This window comes from Emydura macquarii, unplaced genomic scaffold (assembly GCF_026122565.2).
Source record: "Emydura macquarii macquarii isolate MOO-44397 ecotype Brisbane River unplaced genomic scaffold, CSIRO-AGI_Emac_v2 contig_2636, whole genome shotgun sequence".
Lineage (NCBI taxonomy): Eukaryota > Metazoa > Chordata > Testudines > Chelidae > Emydura > Emydura macquarii.
Genome location: NW_027132773.1, coordinates 8512250 through 8530653, shown reverse-complemented (window position 1 = coordinate 8530653; position 18404 = coordinate 8512250). Strand labels below are relative to the sequence as shown.

Here is an 18404-nt window from a genome sequence, read left to right as displayed (position 1 = left end):
TTTGATTTCAAAGTTTCGCTTAAAACATTAGACTCTATGGCAGTACAGAGTGCAGGTGCCTCTAATGCTTCCCTTTTATCTTCACCCACCACCCACCCAAGACCATGGGATCTCAGATAGGACAATGGGTATTCTGGGGTCTGTACTGGTTGCCCTCTAGTTGGAGTTCAAAGTATTGGATTGACCTACAAAGTGCTAAATGGGCTGGGACCTGTCTACTTATGAGATCTTCCATTGTATTCATTGTAGTTGTAGCCATGTCAGTCCCAAGATATTAGAGAGACAAAGTGGGGGAGGTAATATCTTTGACTGGACCAACTTCTGTTGGTGAGAGAAAGACAAGCTTTCAAGTCACATAGAGCTCTTCTTCGGGTCTAGGAAAGCGAATTTCAGAATACTATGTCTCTCTACTTACGAGATCACCATGCATTACTGCCACAGTTTAAGACAAGTAGAGTTGCTTGAGCTGGAGTTTCCAAGGAGCTGCTGGCAGGGCTTTCTCTGTGAAGGGCCTCTGCTATGTAACTTTTGTTGTCCCATTCTGAAACTCCTCCTCCCCCCACATATGTTCACCTTTAGGACACGTTGTTGGGATTCTGAGAAAAAGAGTGCTGTTTTAAGGATCAATTTTAGGGAATGTGGAGTATTCGCCTATTATCTTTAATTAGTTTCTGTGGTGTATGATGAAGGCTATTCGGGTTTTGTCTCCATGTTTGGTTGTGCTTTTAAATAGTCATCAGTGATGCGTAACCTCCTCTTTGGTATGTATATTAATAAATTTGAGTCAACAACATAATTCCATGTGGCACTGTAGCCTCTTTGTGGTGCTGTCTCCCTGTCTTTTCAACACCCAATCCATTCCTCATCCTCTCCCTATCCACCCTTCCCTAGCTCTTCTAACTCTTCTAACTCTTCTAACCCCTCTCCTGTTCCTGGTTCTCCTTCTTCCTCTCATGAGAAGAGGGTCATACTGCTATAAGTACATGAAGTCCAGTATTCCATCATCTGCATTTGCTTGTTGTACACATCTACTTGCAGTTCAAGATGTTGTTTATAATGTACAAAGATTTAAACGGCTTGGGACCCAGCTATCTGAGAGATCACCTCTCCCCCTATCTCCTAGCATGATGGTTCTTTCTTGGAGTTGAACATCCCAGGACTGGCAAAAGGGTGATCTCAATATGAGCTTTCATGGTTGGAACATGGCTCATGAGAGCATAAATTCAGTAGGCTTCAGGGCACAGTGCAAGATGTATCTGTTTGATCAAAGCTTTGATTTTGATTTCTCAATTCCATGCGTCTCAGTAATTGTTTTTATTTCTGAAAGAAGACATGCCAACCTATCACATAGGAAACTGTTCCCAAAGTATCTCTGACCTGACAAAAAATGAAAAGTATTGAAAATCTCATGAGATGGCCAGTCATCCAAACCTCTTCTCTCTTTAAAACTGTGCTGGAAACCTTTTTACAAGTATCCAGACTTCAGTATATTTAACCAAACTAAGGACTGTATCATGCCATTGATTTTTAAATTAAATTTCCTTCTAGGGTGACCAGATGTCCCGACTTTATAGGGACAGTCCCAACATTCAGGACCTTGTCTTATATAAGCACTTATTACTGCCACCCCTGTCCTGATTTTTCACACTTGCTATCTGGTCATCCTACTTCCATCAGATTCAATGGAGATTTATGCTTAAATATTTGTGGCATAGTATGGGTCTAAGATTTTTGCACTTAACCCATGACTATGGTTTTAAGGTAGGTCAAACATTGCGACACAAAATAGAACACATGGCAAACAATGTGTATCTCCAGTTTTGGTGAACTTGAGTTTTGCTGCCAATGAAAATGCTGATGTATATTTCTTCAGGTGTTTACTATGGGAAATTTGTACTGGAGCCAATTCACAGTAGGAACCAAAATGATTTGCAGTAAAACCAAATGCAGTGTTTGAAATTTCACTTTATATCTGTTGTCTCTTTTATCACCAGTTTTAAATCTTAGTTTACATTTGTTTCTTCCCTCCCCCTTTTGTTTCTAAATGGAGTGAATATAGTGCTTAAAAAGGTAAAATTGTTAATATTAGTTAGGGCCACATACAGTACAATCAGGTGTTGTGCAAGCTTCCTAAAACAGCTCTGACAGCCTTTTAATCTTGATACGCAACATGCCATCTATTCCTGTTGTGGGCCTTTAAAGAACATATAGTGCACATCATGACAGATTGCATACTGGTTCTTTGTTTGGTATAGACAAAAAATTACCCTGGAATACATTTCATTTGAAACTAAACACCAGGTTTGTAGCTGTATTTTCAAAGTTTATAGACCATCAACCACTATTCAGATGTCTCAGACAACAGAACATTATCACCCTCATTAGAGCTGAACAAGGAAAATAGATTCCAGCTGTCAGTTATTTATGCCCCATGTCAACACTTTAAGCAGGGGAGTGGTCCCGTTGACACAATTAAGTATGTTGCCTTAGTCAACAGCAGCAATTATAAGGAATTCAGAAAGAATATTCATCCTATCAAAAGATGTTGTAATCTGACTCATTTAGAATCTCTTCTGCTCTGTTAACTTTAGTCTTGATTAAACAACTTCTTCCCATTTTAAATTATGAATTAAACTGCAGAAATTATTAATTAAACTGTGGGCCTAATCCTGCAATTCATGCCCAAAGCTTTTATTGACTGGTAGGCCCGTTGTTGGTTCTTTGAGAAGTGTAACAAGCCAGCTTGCACAGCTCATGTCTTACATGCTTGGATCCACTTCCATGATCACAGGTAATTATACAGAGCCAGATTCTGCAAACACACACCCATGCATAACTTTGTGAGGGTGAATAGTCGTTTTGACTTCAAGTATGTAAGTTCTCCTGGGGGCAGGCTCACAGGGAGGGATTTTTAGTCACTGAAAACACTCACCTGCAAATATATTTATCACTGCATGATGGATAATTTAGCCTTTTCTTGCCATTAGGTCCCATAAGCAGTGTCTTGGTGAACAAATATGGTAGCCGGCCAGTGATGATAGCAGGAGGTGTATTATGTTCATTTGGAATGATTGCTTCTTCTTTCTGCAACAGCGTCCTGGAGCTTTACATATGTGTAGGAATTGTTGGAGGTAAGTGACTGGTTCAAAAATGGTAACTAGTCCAGTTATTTTCAGCTATCTTGAACTGTACTCCCTTAAATTGACTCTTAGGATATTAAATTACTGCTCGAGATACTTCATACACATCTATTTTATTCAATAAATTCTCTATGTATGTACTATACTGTACTGCACTATAATTACAATCCAGGAATTGATTGACTTATGACAGCACTTATTAGAGTTATTTGCGTTGGATTTTGCACTGATTTTTTTTTAGCCTTCAGTCCTACTAAAGTTTGAATAAAAGAGCAGAGATGAATAAAGGTCTAGTAGATATGCAAACTCTAATACTAAGCTTCTGTAGACTCACAAAAATATATATCCATACCCAACTCAATAGTATGCTGGGCAGGGTCCAGATGGCCTCAAAATAAAATTATTCCTAAGAACAATGCTAACTCACTAAAATTCTGGAACTGATCAAACGGTGGTAATTAAAGTGATAGTAAGGCCACTATGTTAAATTTACCTCACTACCAAAGGAATTTTAATTTATTAAACCATCTCTTCTGAATAAAGAAAGAAGGTAAGGTTAGAGGTCATATAGTGGCATGCAATACACAAATAAGATCTTATTCTGTCGCTACATCAAAAGCTTATGTTTATCTGTAATTTACTTGAGAAGTTAATAATTTCAAAAGAACCCTTCCTTACTGAGCATGGTGGGTTTCTTCTTTGGTTTGGTTTGTTTAAGACCTCACATCTCCACTTTTTAAGAGCCAAACCAGGGACCACTGCCTAACCCAAGGAGTAAACTGGGCACTGGGTATGTCCATGGGAGAAGAGAGAAGGAATCCTTCATCTTTGACTACAGAGCGGTGCATAGCTACAAAACCTTGCTGCTCTAATGTAACCCACCACAAGGAGAAGGACCAAAGGTGAATCCTCTGTGCATCTAGCCCAACTGTGCCTCACCCCTGTGCTCTGCTGTGCAGGAAGCTGGGGCTCTGCACCCCCATGCAGCCCCTGCTTAGCCAGTGATTCCACTGCCAGGACCTTCAAAGCTGTGGATGTGGGGCTGGATTACCTGCAAAATCATTATTGTTTATTAACTATTTTAAGCCTTACTTTGGATACATGTTCAACCTTAAAAAGGGATAGAGGGATAAAAGCCAGTGGATTTATACTTCTAAATATAATATGCTCTTTTTTGTAGACAAGGTGACATTTAATAACTTTTGTGAAATGAGAGAGAATTGTGTTTCAGCTTAGTAAAATACAAAAAATGGTGTATTCAAGATCTTGATACCATTGTTTCTCTGTCAGTCCATTGTCTATATAATTGCTCAAACATTACTAGGAGTATTTACTTTTATTGCAGTGCAATACAAGGAAATGACAGAACTTGAGTGCGACATAGTAGTGACATTAAAATGTGTGGAAAGCAGTTAAACCACATTTCATTTTCCAGTGTTGATAGCTGTTTATCTTCACTGGGAATCTCTGAATAGCATTTTAGTTTTTTTGAATGATTTTGTCTGATTATAGTGAAGGATTTTCAATGTATTACATGCAATAACGCTGTGCTCTTTTGCTCTTTAGGTCTTGGCTTAGCCTTCAACTTGCAGCCGGCCTTGACTATGATTGGCAAGTATTTCTATAAGAAGCGTCCCATTGCTAATGGACTGTCTATGGCTGGAAGTCCAGTGTTTCTAAGCACACTGGCACCTCTTAATCAATTCCTCTTTAATGCATTTGGATGGAAAGGAAGCTTTCTCATTCTGGGAGGACTTCTTTTGAACTGCTGTGTGGCTGGGTCACTTATGAGACCTCTTGGACCAAAACCAGTCCTTCCTGTGAAAAAAGATGTTGAGAAGGGAGCAGGAGATTCAACCTTGCACGTGAATAACAAGAAGTCATCATTCTGGCAAACCCTGAATAAATATTTAGATCTATCCCTCTTTAAACACAGAGGGTTTCTGGTTTATTTGTCAGGAAATGTTATTATGTTTGTTGGTTTCTTTGCCCCGATAGTATTCTTGGCTCCTTATGCCAAGCACAAGGGAATTGATGAATATTCCGCTGCTTTTCTGCTGTCTATCCTAGCTTTTGTAGACATGTTTGCTAGGCCTTCAATGGGACTTGTAGCAAACTCCAAATACATCCGGCCAAAGATCCAATACTTCTTTAGTTTTGCTGTCTTGTACAATGGCGTCTGTCATATCATGTGCCCACTGGCAGAGGACTACACAGGCCTGGTGGTGTATGCCGTATTTTTTGGGTTTGCTTTTGGCATGGTTAGCAGTATCCTTTTTGAGTCATTGATGGATCTCGTTGGTGCTGCCAGGTTTTCCAGTGCTGTCGGACTTGTCACAATTGTGGAGTGCTGCCCTGTTCTCTTAGGACCCCCTTTAGGAGGTAAGGATGTTTTTTAAATTCTCCTTTCAGATATCACTGGGCCGGTGGTAAACATTTAATGTATTATTAATATTCATGTAAAATATTAGATGTGCATGTTAGTTAATGTTTCCACAAGAACTGTAATGTTTCCACTGCCTGTTCTTTTGCATTTACCTTTGTAACATAACTTTTTTTTTGTTGTTGTTGGACATTTCATAAATTTAGATTTATATGCAGATTTATATTCCTTGTGTGTGTATGGTGTAAGCCCCCTATGGCTATGTATGTAGCTATATAGGTAGAGATACACACATAGATAAGATATGGTAGGACCATATTTGCTCTCAGTGCTAGCCTCACAGTCTTGTTTGTGCCTTACCCAACAGTTAGCAGTGCTGATAACATCTCTTCCATAGTGGTGCTTTCACTACCTCCTGGCCAGCATATCTCCGTCTCTCTCAAATTGGCACCATTCATAGGACTCCACTTCCTTCCCCACAGCAAAGAAGCTACTTCTGTAGTTGCTACATCACAAAAAGGCACCTAATTTCCCTAACCAATGGCTGCCAAACCAGTAGCTGCTTAAAAATAAAATGATACATATATAAATTGTAATTTTAATGCTCCCCACAAGCTGCTTTACTACCTTGCTGCCTTAATCCCAAAGACAAGGGAGGTTACTGAAATAAGAGGGATTCTCACAACATGGCTAGGTAAGGTGCATACACCCGAGGACTCTAAAGGATACTCCCCCTCAGAGCATTGTTCCTCATTCAGAAAAGGCAGTGTTAATTAATTTTCGTATACCAATCACCTTCAGAATTCTGATAATAGAGTTGAGATTTTCAAAAGAGAGATTTAGGTGCCCAAATCCACTTGTAAAATCCCAGACCAAATATTAATTTGACCTAAATTTATACAAATGGAATATATCCAAATATACATTTGAACTAAACAATATTATATTTTATAGGTGTGAATTATAAATATAGATCCTGGTGCTGCAAACACAAACATGTTCAATACTGCACTCAGGAGTACTTCCATTGAAGTCAATGGGACTGCTCACATGGCTAAAGTTATGTATGTAAATGTTTGCAGGACTCAGGGTATAGTTTGTACTAAATTATAAATTAAGAGTATAAAACTAACATCTGCTAAATGATGTCAGCTGATTAGAACACACAAACATTATTTTATTGAAATTAATATTTAATAGTTATACAAGTCATTCCAGAGAATCCAGTCTCATTTTATTTTCATAGAAGTTGGAACACAATAGATTCCTCAAATACAAGACTCATGTCACCTAGTGGAGGGACTGTGCCTATGACTAATAAAATCCAGTCACCTCAAACGTTTTTTAAACCTACATTAATATTAAATCTAATATGTAATGCTAAAGTATATAGCTATTTATTTTTCTTATATTTATTGCGTAGATTTTTTAATGGTGCATTTTGGATATAATTAGGTCACCTTTGTTAATTTTTCTACTTGAACAGAGAAAACCAAGTAGGGATAAATATAGAGAAAAGCTCATACTACAGTTTTGATCAGGTCTCTTAAAGTATTATGATGATTTCATGCTTGAACACTAAGCTAATTTTTGTTAATAATTCTATGAGACTGGGCACCCTTAAAAATTAGCAAATTGTCTGGGATATCTAGATAGGTTACAATAATATATTAATATGTTTGCAGTACTATATTATTAATATCTCAATATTTAAATTATTTTAGTAGTAAGCATAGGAAATACTGCAGATGCTGAGGTAAACTTGTCTATTTATTTAAGGCAAAACTGCTAACTTTATAAAGGGTAACTATTGTATATTATCTTCAAAGATCTTATTGCATTTGATAGAATATTATTGCCTTTAAATGCTTTATAAAATTATAAAGGTTAATATTCAAGCAGGTCAAAAATTTTCAAATAGAGCATTTTTCTGTTAGAAAATGTTGATTTTGACAATTACCTTTTGAAAAAAAAAATGAAGCATTTTGATAAAATCAAATATTTTGACCTTATCAGAATGCACAGTTTGATTTTTTTGGTTTGAAATTATATATATTCTATTCTTTTCTATTATGTTATATTATAAAAATCATTAAAACCCAATTTTAAAATATACAAAAATTATAAATATATAGATAAATCAAAATAGAAATAAAACCACTTGATGGTTACCTGTTCTGTTCATTCCCTCAAAGCACCTGGCATTGGCCACTGTCAGAAGACCCAGTATGGCTGTTTTATGTTCTTCTGTTCTTAACCTCTAGAGTGACTCAAAACTATTTTTTCCCCCTAGAAATTTCTACTTAGCAGGGAATTGGAAATTTTTCAATTTTATTCTGATTTGGAAAATGTGTTTTAGATGTTGAAGTTTCCCACAGAACAGAAATTCCAAGTTTTGACTAGGTCTAGTTAATATGTCAATATTACAGCCAGCAAAGCACTTAAGCACATACTTAAATTATGTGAATCATCCCATTGACTTCAGTAAGATTACTCATATGCTTAAATTTAAATACATGCTTGTGTGCTTTGCTGTACTGGAAGTCTCTCTTTTAATTTTAGAGTTTAGAAAACGCAACAGAATTACAAAAATGTCTCAATGTAAAAATGTAGTCAGAATACATTTTTCTTTGATCCCAATGGCTTATTTATGCAAGCCATGCCTGCTCAGCATAGCACTCTGTCCCCTTCTAGTGGTTGATGAGCCTGATGCAATCTTGCTAAGAGAGCAAGTTCTTTTAGTTCAGACAATAGAGGCTCATGCATTAAGATACAGAGGTGTGACATTTGATCTCCGCTGCTGATGACCTTTCCAGGGGAGTAAGCATTACCCATATTAGTTTTGGAACATGCTTCAGAGTTTGAAACTCAGTTTTCACAACAGTGGGTCTGCACGCCAAGGTGAAATTTTCTGACTGAATAAGTGGAGCACAAATAGCAGCTGAACAATGAACCACAGTGGCAGCAGCTGAGAAGGCAGACATTTGTCCAACCTGTTGTCTGAAAGCAGCCCTTTTGAGTGCCAGATATTCATTCCAAAACAACAGAAGAAAAACATTAGAAGGGGGAAAAAAGACAGGTTTGAATAGAAAAGTATACAGCCTACTATTGTTGACTAGGCTCTACTTAGTTTCTCAGTTATTTTAATACATATAACAAATGCAATAATAACTGTCAATCTAATCAGTATAAAATTTGTTAGAGCTGCACTGTACATCTGGCTGTGAAAACGCCCAATGTAGGACAAACTTTACTGTATACTTTTAACATCAAATATTTATTTGATTTGTATCAAACATTTATTGATAATTTGTTATTGAAAATTGATCATATTTATTGATAATATCTGTGGGAAGGAACTGGAATTTATTTCTGTCTATAGCCAGAACATTCTCAAGTTTGGTTTTGTTTGGTTTCTGTCTTTCAGGTTGGTTAGTGGATATAACTGGAGAATACAAATACATGTACATTGTCTGTGGATCGATTGTGATTGTGGCAAGTATCTGGTTGTTCATCGGCAATGCCATCAACTACAGGCTTTTGGCAAAAGAAAAGAAGTTAGAAGATGAAAAGCAGAAAGCATTAAATAATGCTGATCCCAAGGAAGCAGAACCTTTGACCAACAATGAGAACGAGGAGCCTGCCAGCAGGGCTGACAAAGTACTCAATGATTCTTTGGAAAGGGAAACTAATATTTAATATGAAATGTGGTTCAGACGTCAATGTTTTTGACTTCCATTAGATGTATTTCGTCGAGATACAGGCCAGGTTTTGTAGTAATAGTGATCAGTCACAATATTGGATGAGAACAGAAATTTGCCCAATGCCAAGATTCCAGACAAATTGCCATCTACAGTTTGTTTGTTTATTTTGATGATAAAAGTTTTAGTTTTCAGAGACAGTGACTCCATGCACATGAGTCCATTCCAGTGTGACGCTGGACAATATTGGTCAGGTAGAGTTACACTTTAAGGTCTTCCATGACAAATTATCTTGTTCCAAAATAACTTCTAATGCAACAGTACCTGTTACAGAAAGCATCTGTCTTAACCCCCTGGACTACTAGTGCCTGTTGACTTCTCCCCACCACATTTTGGCCTCTAGTATTAAAGAAGGATTTCGACTAATGGGTTAAGATCTGAAAAGGAAGACAAAATACTGAAATTACCTGAATGAAGTGCACAATAAACTGCCTCTCCTTTTATAATGTATGCCCACTAGATCAAAAGGATGTATTTCTACATATAGCTTTACAATGTGGATGTAGAAGATAAGGTTAGAAGACAAAAAAGATTTTGAATTGCTAAAATGCAATCAACACTTCCTTTATAATAAATGCAAGTTTTTGTTTCCTCCAGTGATAGCTAGCCACATGTTTAAACATTTACTTTTGAACACAGAGTACACTCAGGCTGCTTTAATCCAAATTATGTTAAAAAGCTATATTAAAAAAATGACGTGAGTTCTGTGGCACTTTAAAGACTAACAAATTTAATTTTTGTAGGCATAAGATTTCGTGAGACTCAGCTCACTTCGTCAGATGCGAAGTGAGCTGAGTCTCACAAAAGCTTACGCCTACAAAAATTAAATTTGTTAGTCTTTAAAGTGCCACAGAACTCTCATTGTTTTTGCTGTATACAGACTAACACGGCTACCCCTCTGGAACAATTAAAAAAATGATGAACATATCAACGGTACATAGCTTGTAAGAGTAGCTACCATTTCATTCATCAGATACGTAGACTTAAATTAACAAGAGAGACTAACTGATTGAGGGGATTGGAATGCTTGTTCATCTTTTTATCTGTAGGAACCTAATCCAATACCCAGTAAAGTCAAAGTGAGTCTTTACATTAATTTCAGTGGGCTTTGGATCAATCAGTCCTTTGGTAATTAGTTCAAATCGGAGCCATATGTTTATTGGCAGAAGGTCATTTTAAGATTTAACTTCAGGTCCTTGTGGACAGGTAACCTCATCACAATCTCATCTACCCACACAACACATTAAACATAAACTAACTCCTTTGTTGACTCTGTGAGCAGAGGCCAAGAACTGTACCCTCTGTAAAACAGCTGAAACATGTTGGCAGTGCAGAGTGGGAAACCTGGCACTGCCACTGCCTGTAGTGCTATTTTTTCCTACTGGATGTTGGTCTTGTACCTACAATATTGCATAAAAACTCGTATTCAATTTCAGTTGAAAAAATGACAGATTTTTTCTTGAAGGAGAACGAAAATACAACTACTAAACAGTTTTACTTAACAATGTCAACATATGATTTACTCTTCTAAGCTAATGCTAAAAGTTAATTCCATGCTTGCCAAAGTTTCAGAATGATTGTGTTAAATGAAAATATTTCTGTTTTATTTAGATAAGTAAGGGAAAATGCTATTCATAAATGTTGAAGGGAGACCCCTATGTCTAAATGCATCAGAAATTGTGAAAATTAAGGGTCTGATTCATGCAACATTTATGACAGCTTATGCAACACACATACACATGATTCAGGAAAATATGCTATTTTGCAGTTAATTTGAGCCCTTTTTCTTACCTTTGAAAGGTGTGAACATATCAAACAGACTTTTAAACTAAGCAGAAGATGAAGTACCAATATCTGAGATAAAATAAATAAATACTGTGAAAAATTTGGCAGATGTGAGTGCAGTTAAGGTAGACTTGCCCCCGTACTCATATTCAATTTGATTATTTACATCATGTGTTTTGTTTTTCGTTTGATGTGCTATTACATTTAACACACAACGAATCACCATAGCATTTGCAACACTGTCCTTCCTTTCAAGACCTCAGTGCTGATTTCAGTAACATATTGAATCCACTTCCAGTTTACCAATGCTCTTGCAGCAAAACTGGACAATTTTGAGAAAAATCTGGTGATTTTATTGGAATCTCAGCAGTGTCTAATGCACAATACAAGCAAATCTTGGAGACAAAACAACCATTGTTATTCACTCTGCGATGGAATGAAAGTAGGCTCAGTGCTGTGTAATGGGAAGTCTATAGCTGTGTCACCAGAGGGCTCAGTCACGGTTCCTGCCCTGTTTCCCCCACTTTGCTTGAGGGAGGAAGTAATTTAGTCCACCCATTTTCAGGATATAGAGTAGCCAGCATATAGCAAGGTAGAGCCAAAGATCATCCCATTCCCCAGTCAAATGGCTTGTGTGGGAGATACCAGGTGCAAAGCCCAGCACCACTTAGATCCACCATCTAGCAGGGTCCCATGTGGCCATATAGGATGAGAAACCTTACTGCCGCATGCTATCAGAGCATAATCCAGCCCTGATAGATCAAGAAAGATTAATTTAAGAAGCTGCGTAAAGAGTAGTAGTCAGGAGTGTCACTCTGCTTGCTGAAGTGAGCAGTAGAAAGGCCTGGATTATAAACAAAAGAAATTAAATATGGAGGAAGAGCCACACCAAGAAAAGCAAGAAGCTAGGTATTCATTATCTTCTTGCACAAAACAGCTTGGTTAAAAATGCAGGATAAACTCTACGGAATATAGCTTTTGATGACATCTACTGAATGTTGCTGTGGGTAAAACAAGAGGCTTAGAAGAAAGATGATGAAAGGAGGCCTCCAGAGGCACAGAGGCTATTCTCCTGTTCAAGACAGTGCAGCAGAGGAAAGGAGCAGAAGAAGGGAAGTGCTTCAGGGATTTAGACAAGAATGAACACTGGTGACAAAAATTAAGTTACTATCCTAGAAACACAACCCTCTGAAGAACTATTAGTCTCTCATCTGCTGCCAATAAAATAATAGGAAATAAAAAAACTGGTTCCTTACCACCCACCAATGTGCAACTGTAACCCATATAACTAGATAAAATGATGAAGCAGGCACCTCATGCAATATAAAGTGTCAACTCTGGAGTCAAAATGAAATATTTTTTCTTATGCCAATATTTTTTTCCCCTTAAACTAGAGAGATAAGTAACTTAAAACTCAGATGTAAAAAGTCTTGAACCCTGGGGAAGTTTCTATCTAGATCTGAATGGCACAGGTTGGGATTATCTCTGGGTAAAATTTGTCTGGAATTAAGATTTGCTGTTTTGCAAATAGCATGTGCAAAAATCAGTTTTTTAAAAAAGGAAATTATTCTCGTTTTTACAAAATCATAACTCTCTCAATCAGCTCACTAAGCTACACTGAAGAACAAAACATTAAAATGAGTACAACTGTGCCTATGGGCCACATTGTGGCATCCTTGCTTATGCAAAGAAGTACCTTATTCCTTAAGTAATATCATCAGCAACTTTAACTTTCTCCAGCACTTTGGGGGCCTAATTCTGGGAAATGTTAAGAAACTCCCTCCTGGTTTATGGAAGTGAATGGAGCTTAGTATAGTACCTCTTAGAAAGCTCTCAGCACCTTGTTAGATGAGTCTTTTTCATTTCTGTGATTAGTAACAAATGGGGCATTTGGCATTTTCCTTATTAATATTTTCTCCTTCCCTTTCCTTACAAAACTACTAACCAAAGTAATTCTAAGGTTTAATCTATAGGCGGAAAGGTGCTTTTATCTTTATGAATGGCAAACTCTCAGTAATAGACAAGCTCTTTGGTTGGTGAAACTGACTCCTGCAGCACTGAGTAATAGTTCTCAGAATAAACAGGTAGAATTGCTCTCCTATAGCAGTTATGCTTAGTGCTGTCCTCAGTCTCTTTTTGACTGACCTGAGCCATAGAGTTTGTGCCTTCAGTGCATGCCAGTTTCTCTTTTTGCTTACACCTGTTTAGTATCAGAATAACAGCACTGAAATTTTATACTAGTGTGAGAATCAGGCACACTGCAATATGCAGTGGCGTTTCTCCCATGCTACTACATGGCTATTTTTTAGCTAGCTTCTTGGAGCCTATGTTCACATGCAGTTAATTTCCTTTTATTTTTGTGACTCTGTCCTTTTTAACGACAAAGAAAGACTTCACACCAATGAGTCTGGTTATTTCTCTTTTTCAAGCTTATAATGCATGTAGATGTACACCAACCCCTCTCCTCATCTGCACATCACTGAACAGTTTATAACTTTCTTCAGTTCTAAATTATCCCCAAACTCACAAAAATGCCTTTGATTGTACACATTGTGGCATAAGAAGCCCCATACTAGGGCCCTCCTCATTAAAAAACATGAATTGTGAAATATCCTGGTTGAGTTCAGCAAGGTCTTACTTTTCCCATTGTCGGCTTTTGCCTTCTCATTATTTTAAACATTGCTCTCCTTTAGAGGGTGAAATCCTGGCTCTCTAGAAGTTAATGGCAACACTTCCATTGACTTCAATAGGGCCAGATTTCATACCAAGTCTCTTCCTTTTCTGACTCTTGTATACCTGCCAACTTTCGAGTGCAGATGAAATTTCTCTCAATGTTAACATAATTGGACAACTCTTGCTCCCAATGACGTCAATGATAGTTGTACAATTGACTTTAGTGAAAGCTGATCAGTTCCAAATATTTAATGTACAGTGTTGGATGGTAAATTAATGAGGCAACAAAACATGGGACATGTGATTTAGTGTGTGTTGAAAATACTTTTTTTTAACTAGTTTTTAAAAGGCTGAAAAGTAGGTTGTTTTCACATTTTCCATTTTGATGCAAGTGCTCTCCAAAATGGGAGATGCACTTGATCAGATGGAAGATCAGGATGCTCTTAGCCATACTGGGATGGGTTAACAATATGTCCTTGTAAGAAAGCCATACAGTGCTTTAGGTAGGCTCACTAGATGATTCCTTCACATTAGCAGGTCACATGACATCAAGAAGGACATAATCATTTCCTCTTCTTTCCTTCAAGGATTCTTTTACAAGATTCTATCATGCAGGGGATGGCAAAAATATTGCAAATACAAATGTGTGTGACAGCATAACAAGATGGTCAGTATGTGCAGTACCTGTCATTCCTTTCACTCTCAATTGTCATGGCTTCTCATTTTTTTCTGCAGTGTCTTCATCTTGACTTTGAGCAGGATTTTTTTTCTATTAACCTATCATCTGCCTTTATTGCACTGAGACTGTTAATAGTATTGACTCAAAAAACTCCCCACACCACAGAGTCAATCTACAGAACAGGGCCTAAAGAATACTGATGATGGTTGGCTCTTGTCCTTTGGCTTTTATAAAAAAACTTTGAGGTTTGGTAGTTTTATTGTCCTTACATCCCTTCAGCTGTGGTCACCACGTCATTTATTTTCCTCCTCTCCTTTTCTCTCGCATTATGTTGTTTTTTCTCTATATTGATGTAACACAATAGAAGTAGCATCTGGTATATTGTGACTTTTGTTGAGGGTGTTCTTCTGATTTATTTTTCTTTAAATGCCTGTGTGACTGTCTTCCTTTTCCACAGTCTCCCTGAGTGGGCTGTGATTTCTTGGAATGAGGTAAGTAATGTTTATATCATATTATAACAAACCATATACATCACACATAACCATCAGTTCTGTCTCTGCTATGATGCACTCCTGAGGGTTTCAGTAAGAGAAATTAGTGATAGTTGTTTTTAGACAATCTTGCTGTAAGTTAGGTTGACATTTTTGCCTAGAACCAAAATGAAATTAAGACAACTTTTGCTAATTTCTCTATCGATAACTATTTTTCTACTCATATACACTTGTATAAGGGGAGCTTTTATAGGTTTCTACCAAATATGGTATTTCAGTTTTAATAAATTTTCTCTCTAAAGTCTTTATTTGTACTGTTTTTATATTGGTTTATGTATATAAATACATTTGCCATTTATAGGCACCTTCTGCCTATTCTTTGCATGAAAAATGTAGAATATATTTCTCAGCATAAATTGCATATTTTTTTTTTGTAATTCAGTAAATGTTCTTTTTCTATCATCTACCTCTCAGTTATGGTTTAGAGAAGTCCATGACCCTAAGAGAAAGCAAATATAGCATGATAAAACTTATAAAATGAATTAGAAAGCCTCCCAAATATTTTAAAAGACAGCTATTATATTTTTTTTTATTTTATTATTATTATTTTAAACAAACATTGCAAATTTAAAACCAGATTCTCAGATATCTGGGCTCGCTCTGTTGACTACCAGCTGAGAAATTGGACTATCAGCAGAGTATCTGACCCTTGACTGGCATGGGTTTTACACATATCTAACCTTTAATACTCACTATGGTATCATAAGTACATGAAGTGTCCTATTGATTTTTCCATCAGATACACCAGGTTACCACATTTATAATTACTGGAAAAGAAGGAATCTGGTAATAGAAACAAATTATAGGAATTTTGGTACATATATATGACACATTTCTCAAAGGGAGAATGTTACAGTAAACTAATGCCTTTTATAGGTTTGAAACCAATGCTTCCTTTATTTCACAAATAATAAGGAATTTGATATTGCTGCTTTTTTTTTTTTTTTTTTTTTTGTCATTTGTGGGGAGGGGAATGATCATAGAAAGTAGGATTGGGTTCAAGGTGCAGTTAGTTCTCTTCATGTCTTTTGTACAACAGCACAGATGGCTTTTCCTACAAAGACATCCTTATTTTCATCCTGCAACTCTATTCTTGCCATTCTATGGCCTGATACAAAGCCATTTAAGTCAATAGAGAGACTCCCATTGAAAGGGGTTTGGATCAGATTGTGAGGGTGAAATCCTGTTCACATTGAAGTCAGTGGCAAAACTTCAATTGACTTTAAAGGAGCCTAAATTTCATCCTTAGTCTTTAACTATCTATATCAGTCCTCAGGGATACCAAATATAACATAACAAATACTAGCTATGTGGCAAATTTTCCTAATGAATAATTTTCCTAATGAATCCGTCCTTACATTTTTGCACAATGTGTACTATTTTAATAGTCTATGTAAATAATGAAGACGTAGATTATTAAATATGAAAGGTATATTTAAATAAATACCTGAACAAATCTTATTTAAAACCAAAGGAAAGTTACTGCATTCTTTTAAAGTTTTTCTTCAGCAGATTGTAGTTTTCATTATTCATATCTCCTGGGAATGTGTTTTATTTCTTTGTGGATTTTTATATATATTTTAATCCACTTACAAATATTTTATACACACACACACATACACACACGCCAGGGTATCACATATATAATTACTGGAATATCAGGTAATAGAAATAAATTAAAGGAATTTTATGTATATGTATATATATATACTGGATTACAAACTGTGCTTCGTAAATAAAACATTTGTAAGTGGATTAAAAAAAGGACTTCAATGAATGAAACTGAAAATTTTCTACAGGAATATATTTAATTATTTTAAAATTTCTTCTAGTTTTATTTATATTAGAAATTAATTCAAAGAGATAATGGCAATATTATATATCACTGGTGTTCTACCATGTCCCACGTGTTCAACATGGCCCAAAATATTATTGGGTATTGTAACTGCTGTTAAAAAAATAGGAGCTTTTTATAATCTAACTGAAGAAATATTATATAGATGATCTCTGAACAAATGGTAAAATTTTGGCTGGATTTTCATCTATAATAGTACAAACATAAATGGCCTGATTCTATGAGGTGCTGAGGGCAATTAAGTCCCTTACAATTCAGTGGGAATTGAAGGTGCAGGAGAAACACAGAAGCATAGAACCTTGAAAATTTGGGCCAACCCTTGGATTTTAGAAAACCTTTCTTAATGTTGTTACTGAAGTTTAATTAATGTCAAAGTTAAAACAACATCATGCTGACGAGTTATCTTTTCGTACCTTTTGTATATGTTTCAACCTGCGTGAAGGTACACAATACAGAGAGAAAAACTGCATTAGCCTATGACCCAAGAGAAAATTTCATCAGGAAGAATAGAGTGTTTTTTCAAAGTAGTGTATGAAAAGCACCCTTTCTTAAGTGAGACATTGGCGCATTTTCCACCCATGGCCTACTTAGAAAATGCACCACTTCTGCACCATATCAGCAGAATTTGCTATGCAATAATTAAACGTATTAGCCATTCTTATTGACTAACAACATTTTTTTAAAATTTGCAATACTGTACATTTTTTACTTGAACATAGTGACTGGAATTTTTTTACAATCATTTATTAGTTAGGGGTGCTATTCATATTCCAAAGATGTTTAGGCTGATAATAAACATCTGTCTACATTCAATAAGCTTTTTTGACTTGATAAAATTTCGTTGTTCATACTGTATATTAACACTGTATAAATGCTTATACACTATATAATGTATATATATATATGTATATTTATTTCTTCTTGCTCATTAACTCCTATTCCAAGCCTGTATTAGAGACTAATGTGTCCAGTTTGTCCATATATATGGAATTACAAGAAAAATTACCTATGATAAGCAATTTAAAGAAATGAAAACTAAAAATAAAATTATCATGTAAAGTTTGTGAAATAATGTCAACTTTATCTGTTCTTTGGATGTATGCATACCAATTTGTTTTCACTTATAAAATGTATCTATCGTTATTTGTTTCATAGAGAAAGATTAAGTAGGTGTTATAGTCTCCTCTTGTTACATGTATGTAACTCCCATTAATAATCATGGGAATGATATATGTTCATCCATATGGCCCAAATTATCGGTATTTAAGTGCCTAAATCCCATGGAAATCAATGCACCTAAATACCTTTGAAGATCTGTGCCTATGCCCCTAAGACTTGAAATGAGCATGTGCAGGTTATTGTCTCTCCCAGATCATATATGCTAATCAATTGGGCAGATTCTCATTTTACACCACTTTTATCACAATTTGCCTCAGTGAAAAGGGCAGATTTACAGTATCATCAAGCTCAGACTCAGGTTGGTCATTTTAAATTCAGGAGCATTATTCAACATCCTTATGATTTTTCAGCCTAACATCAGGATATCAAGATGCATCTTCTGCTGGACAGAAGAACAA

At 36.1% G+C, this 18404-nt stretch overlaps 1 protein-coding gene across 1 annotated transcript in view; it reads left to right on the top strand.

The window, feature by feature from the left end:
• SLC16A7 (solute carrier family 16 member 7) overlaps nt 1-17905 on the top strand; it is a 112574-nt gene extending 94669 nt beyond the window's left edge. The window contains exons 3-6 of the mRNA XM_067564137.1: nt 2988-3131; nt 4707-5522; nt 8951-9183; nt 14330-17905. Of these exons, the coding sequence (XP_067420238.1) occupies nt 2988-3131; nt 4707-5522; nt 8951-9183; nt 14330-14491 (1355 nt within the window). The 3' untranslated portion in view covers nt 14492-17905. The remainder of the gene's footprint in view (nt 1-2987; nt 3132-4706; nt 5523-8950; nt 9184-14329) is intronic.
• Nucleotides 17906-18404: the final 499 nt, after the last annotated feature.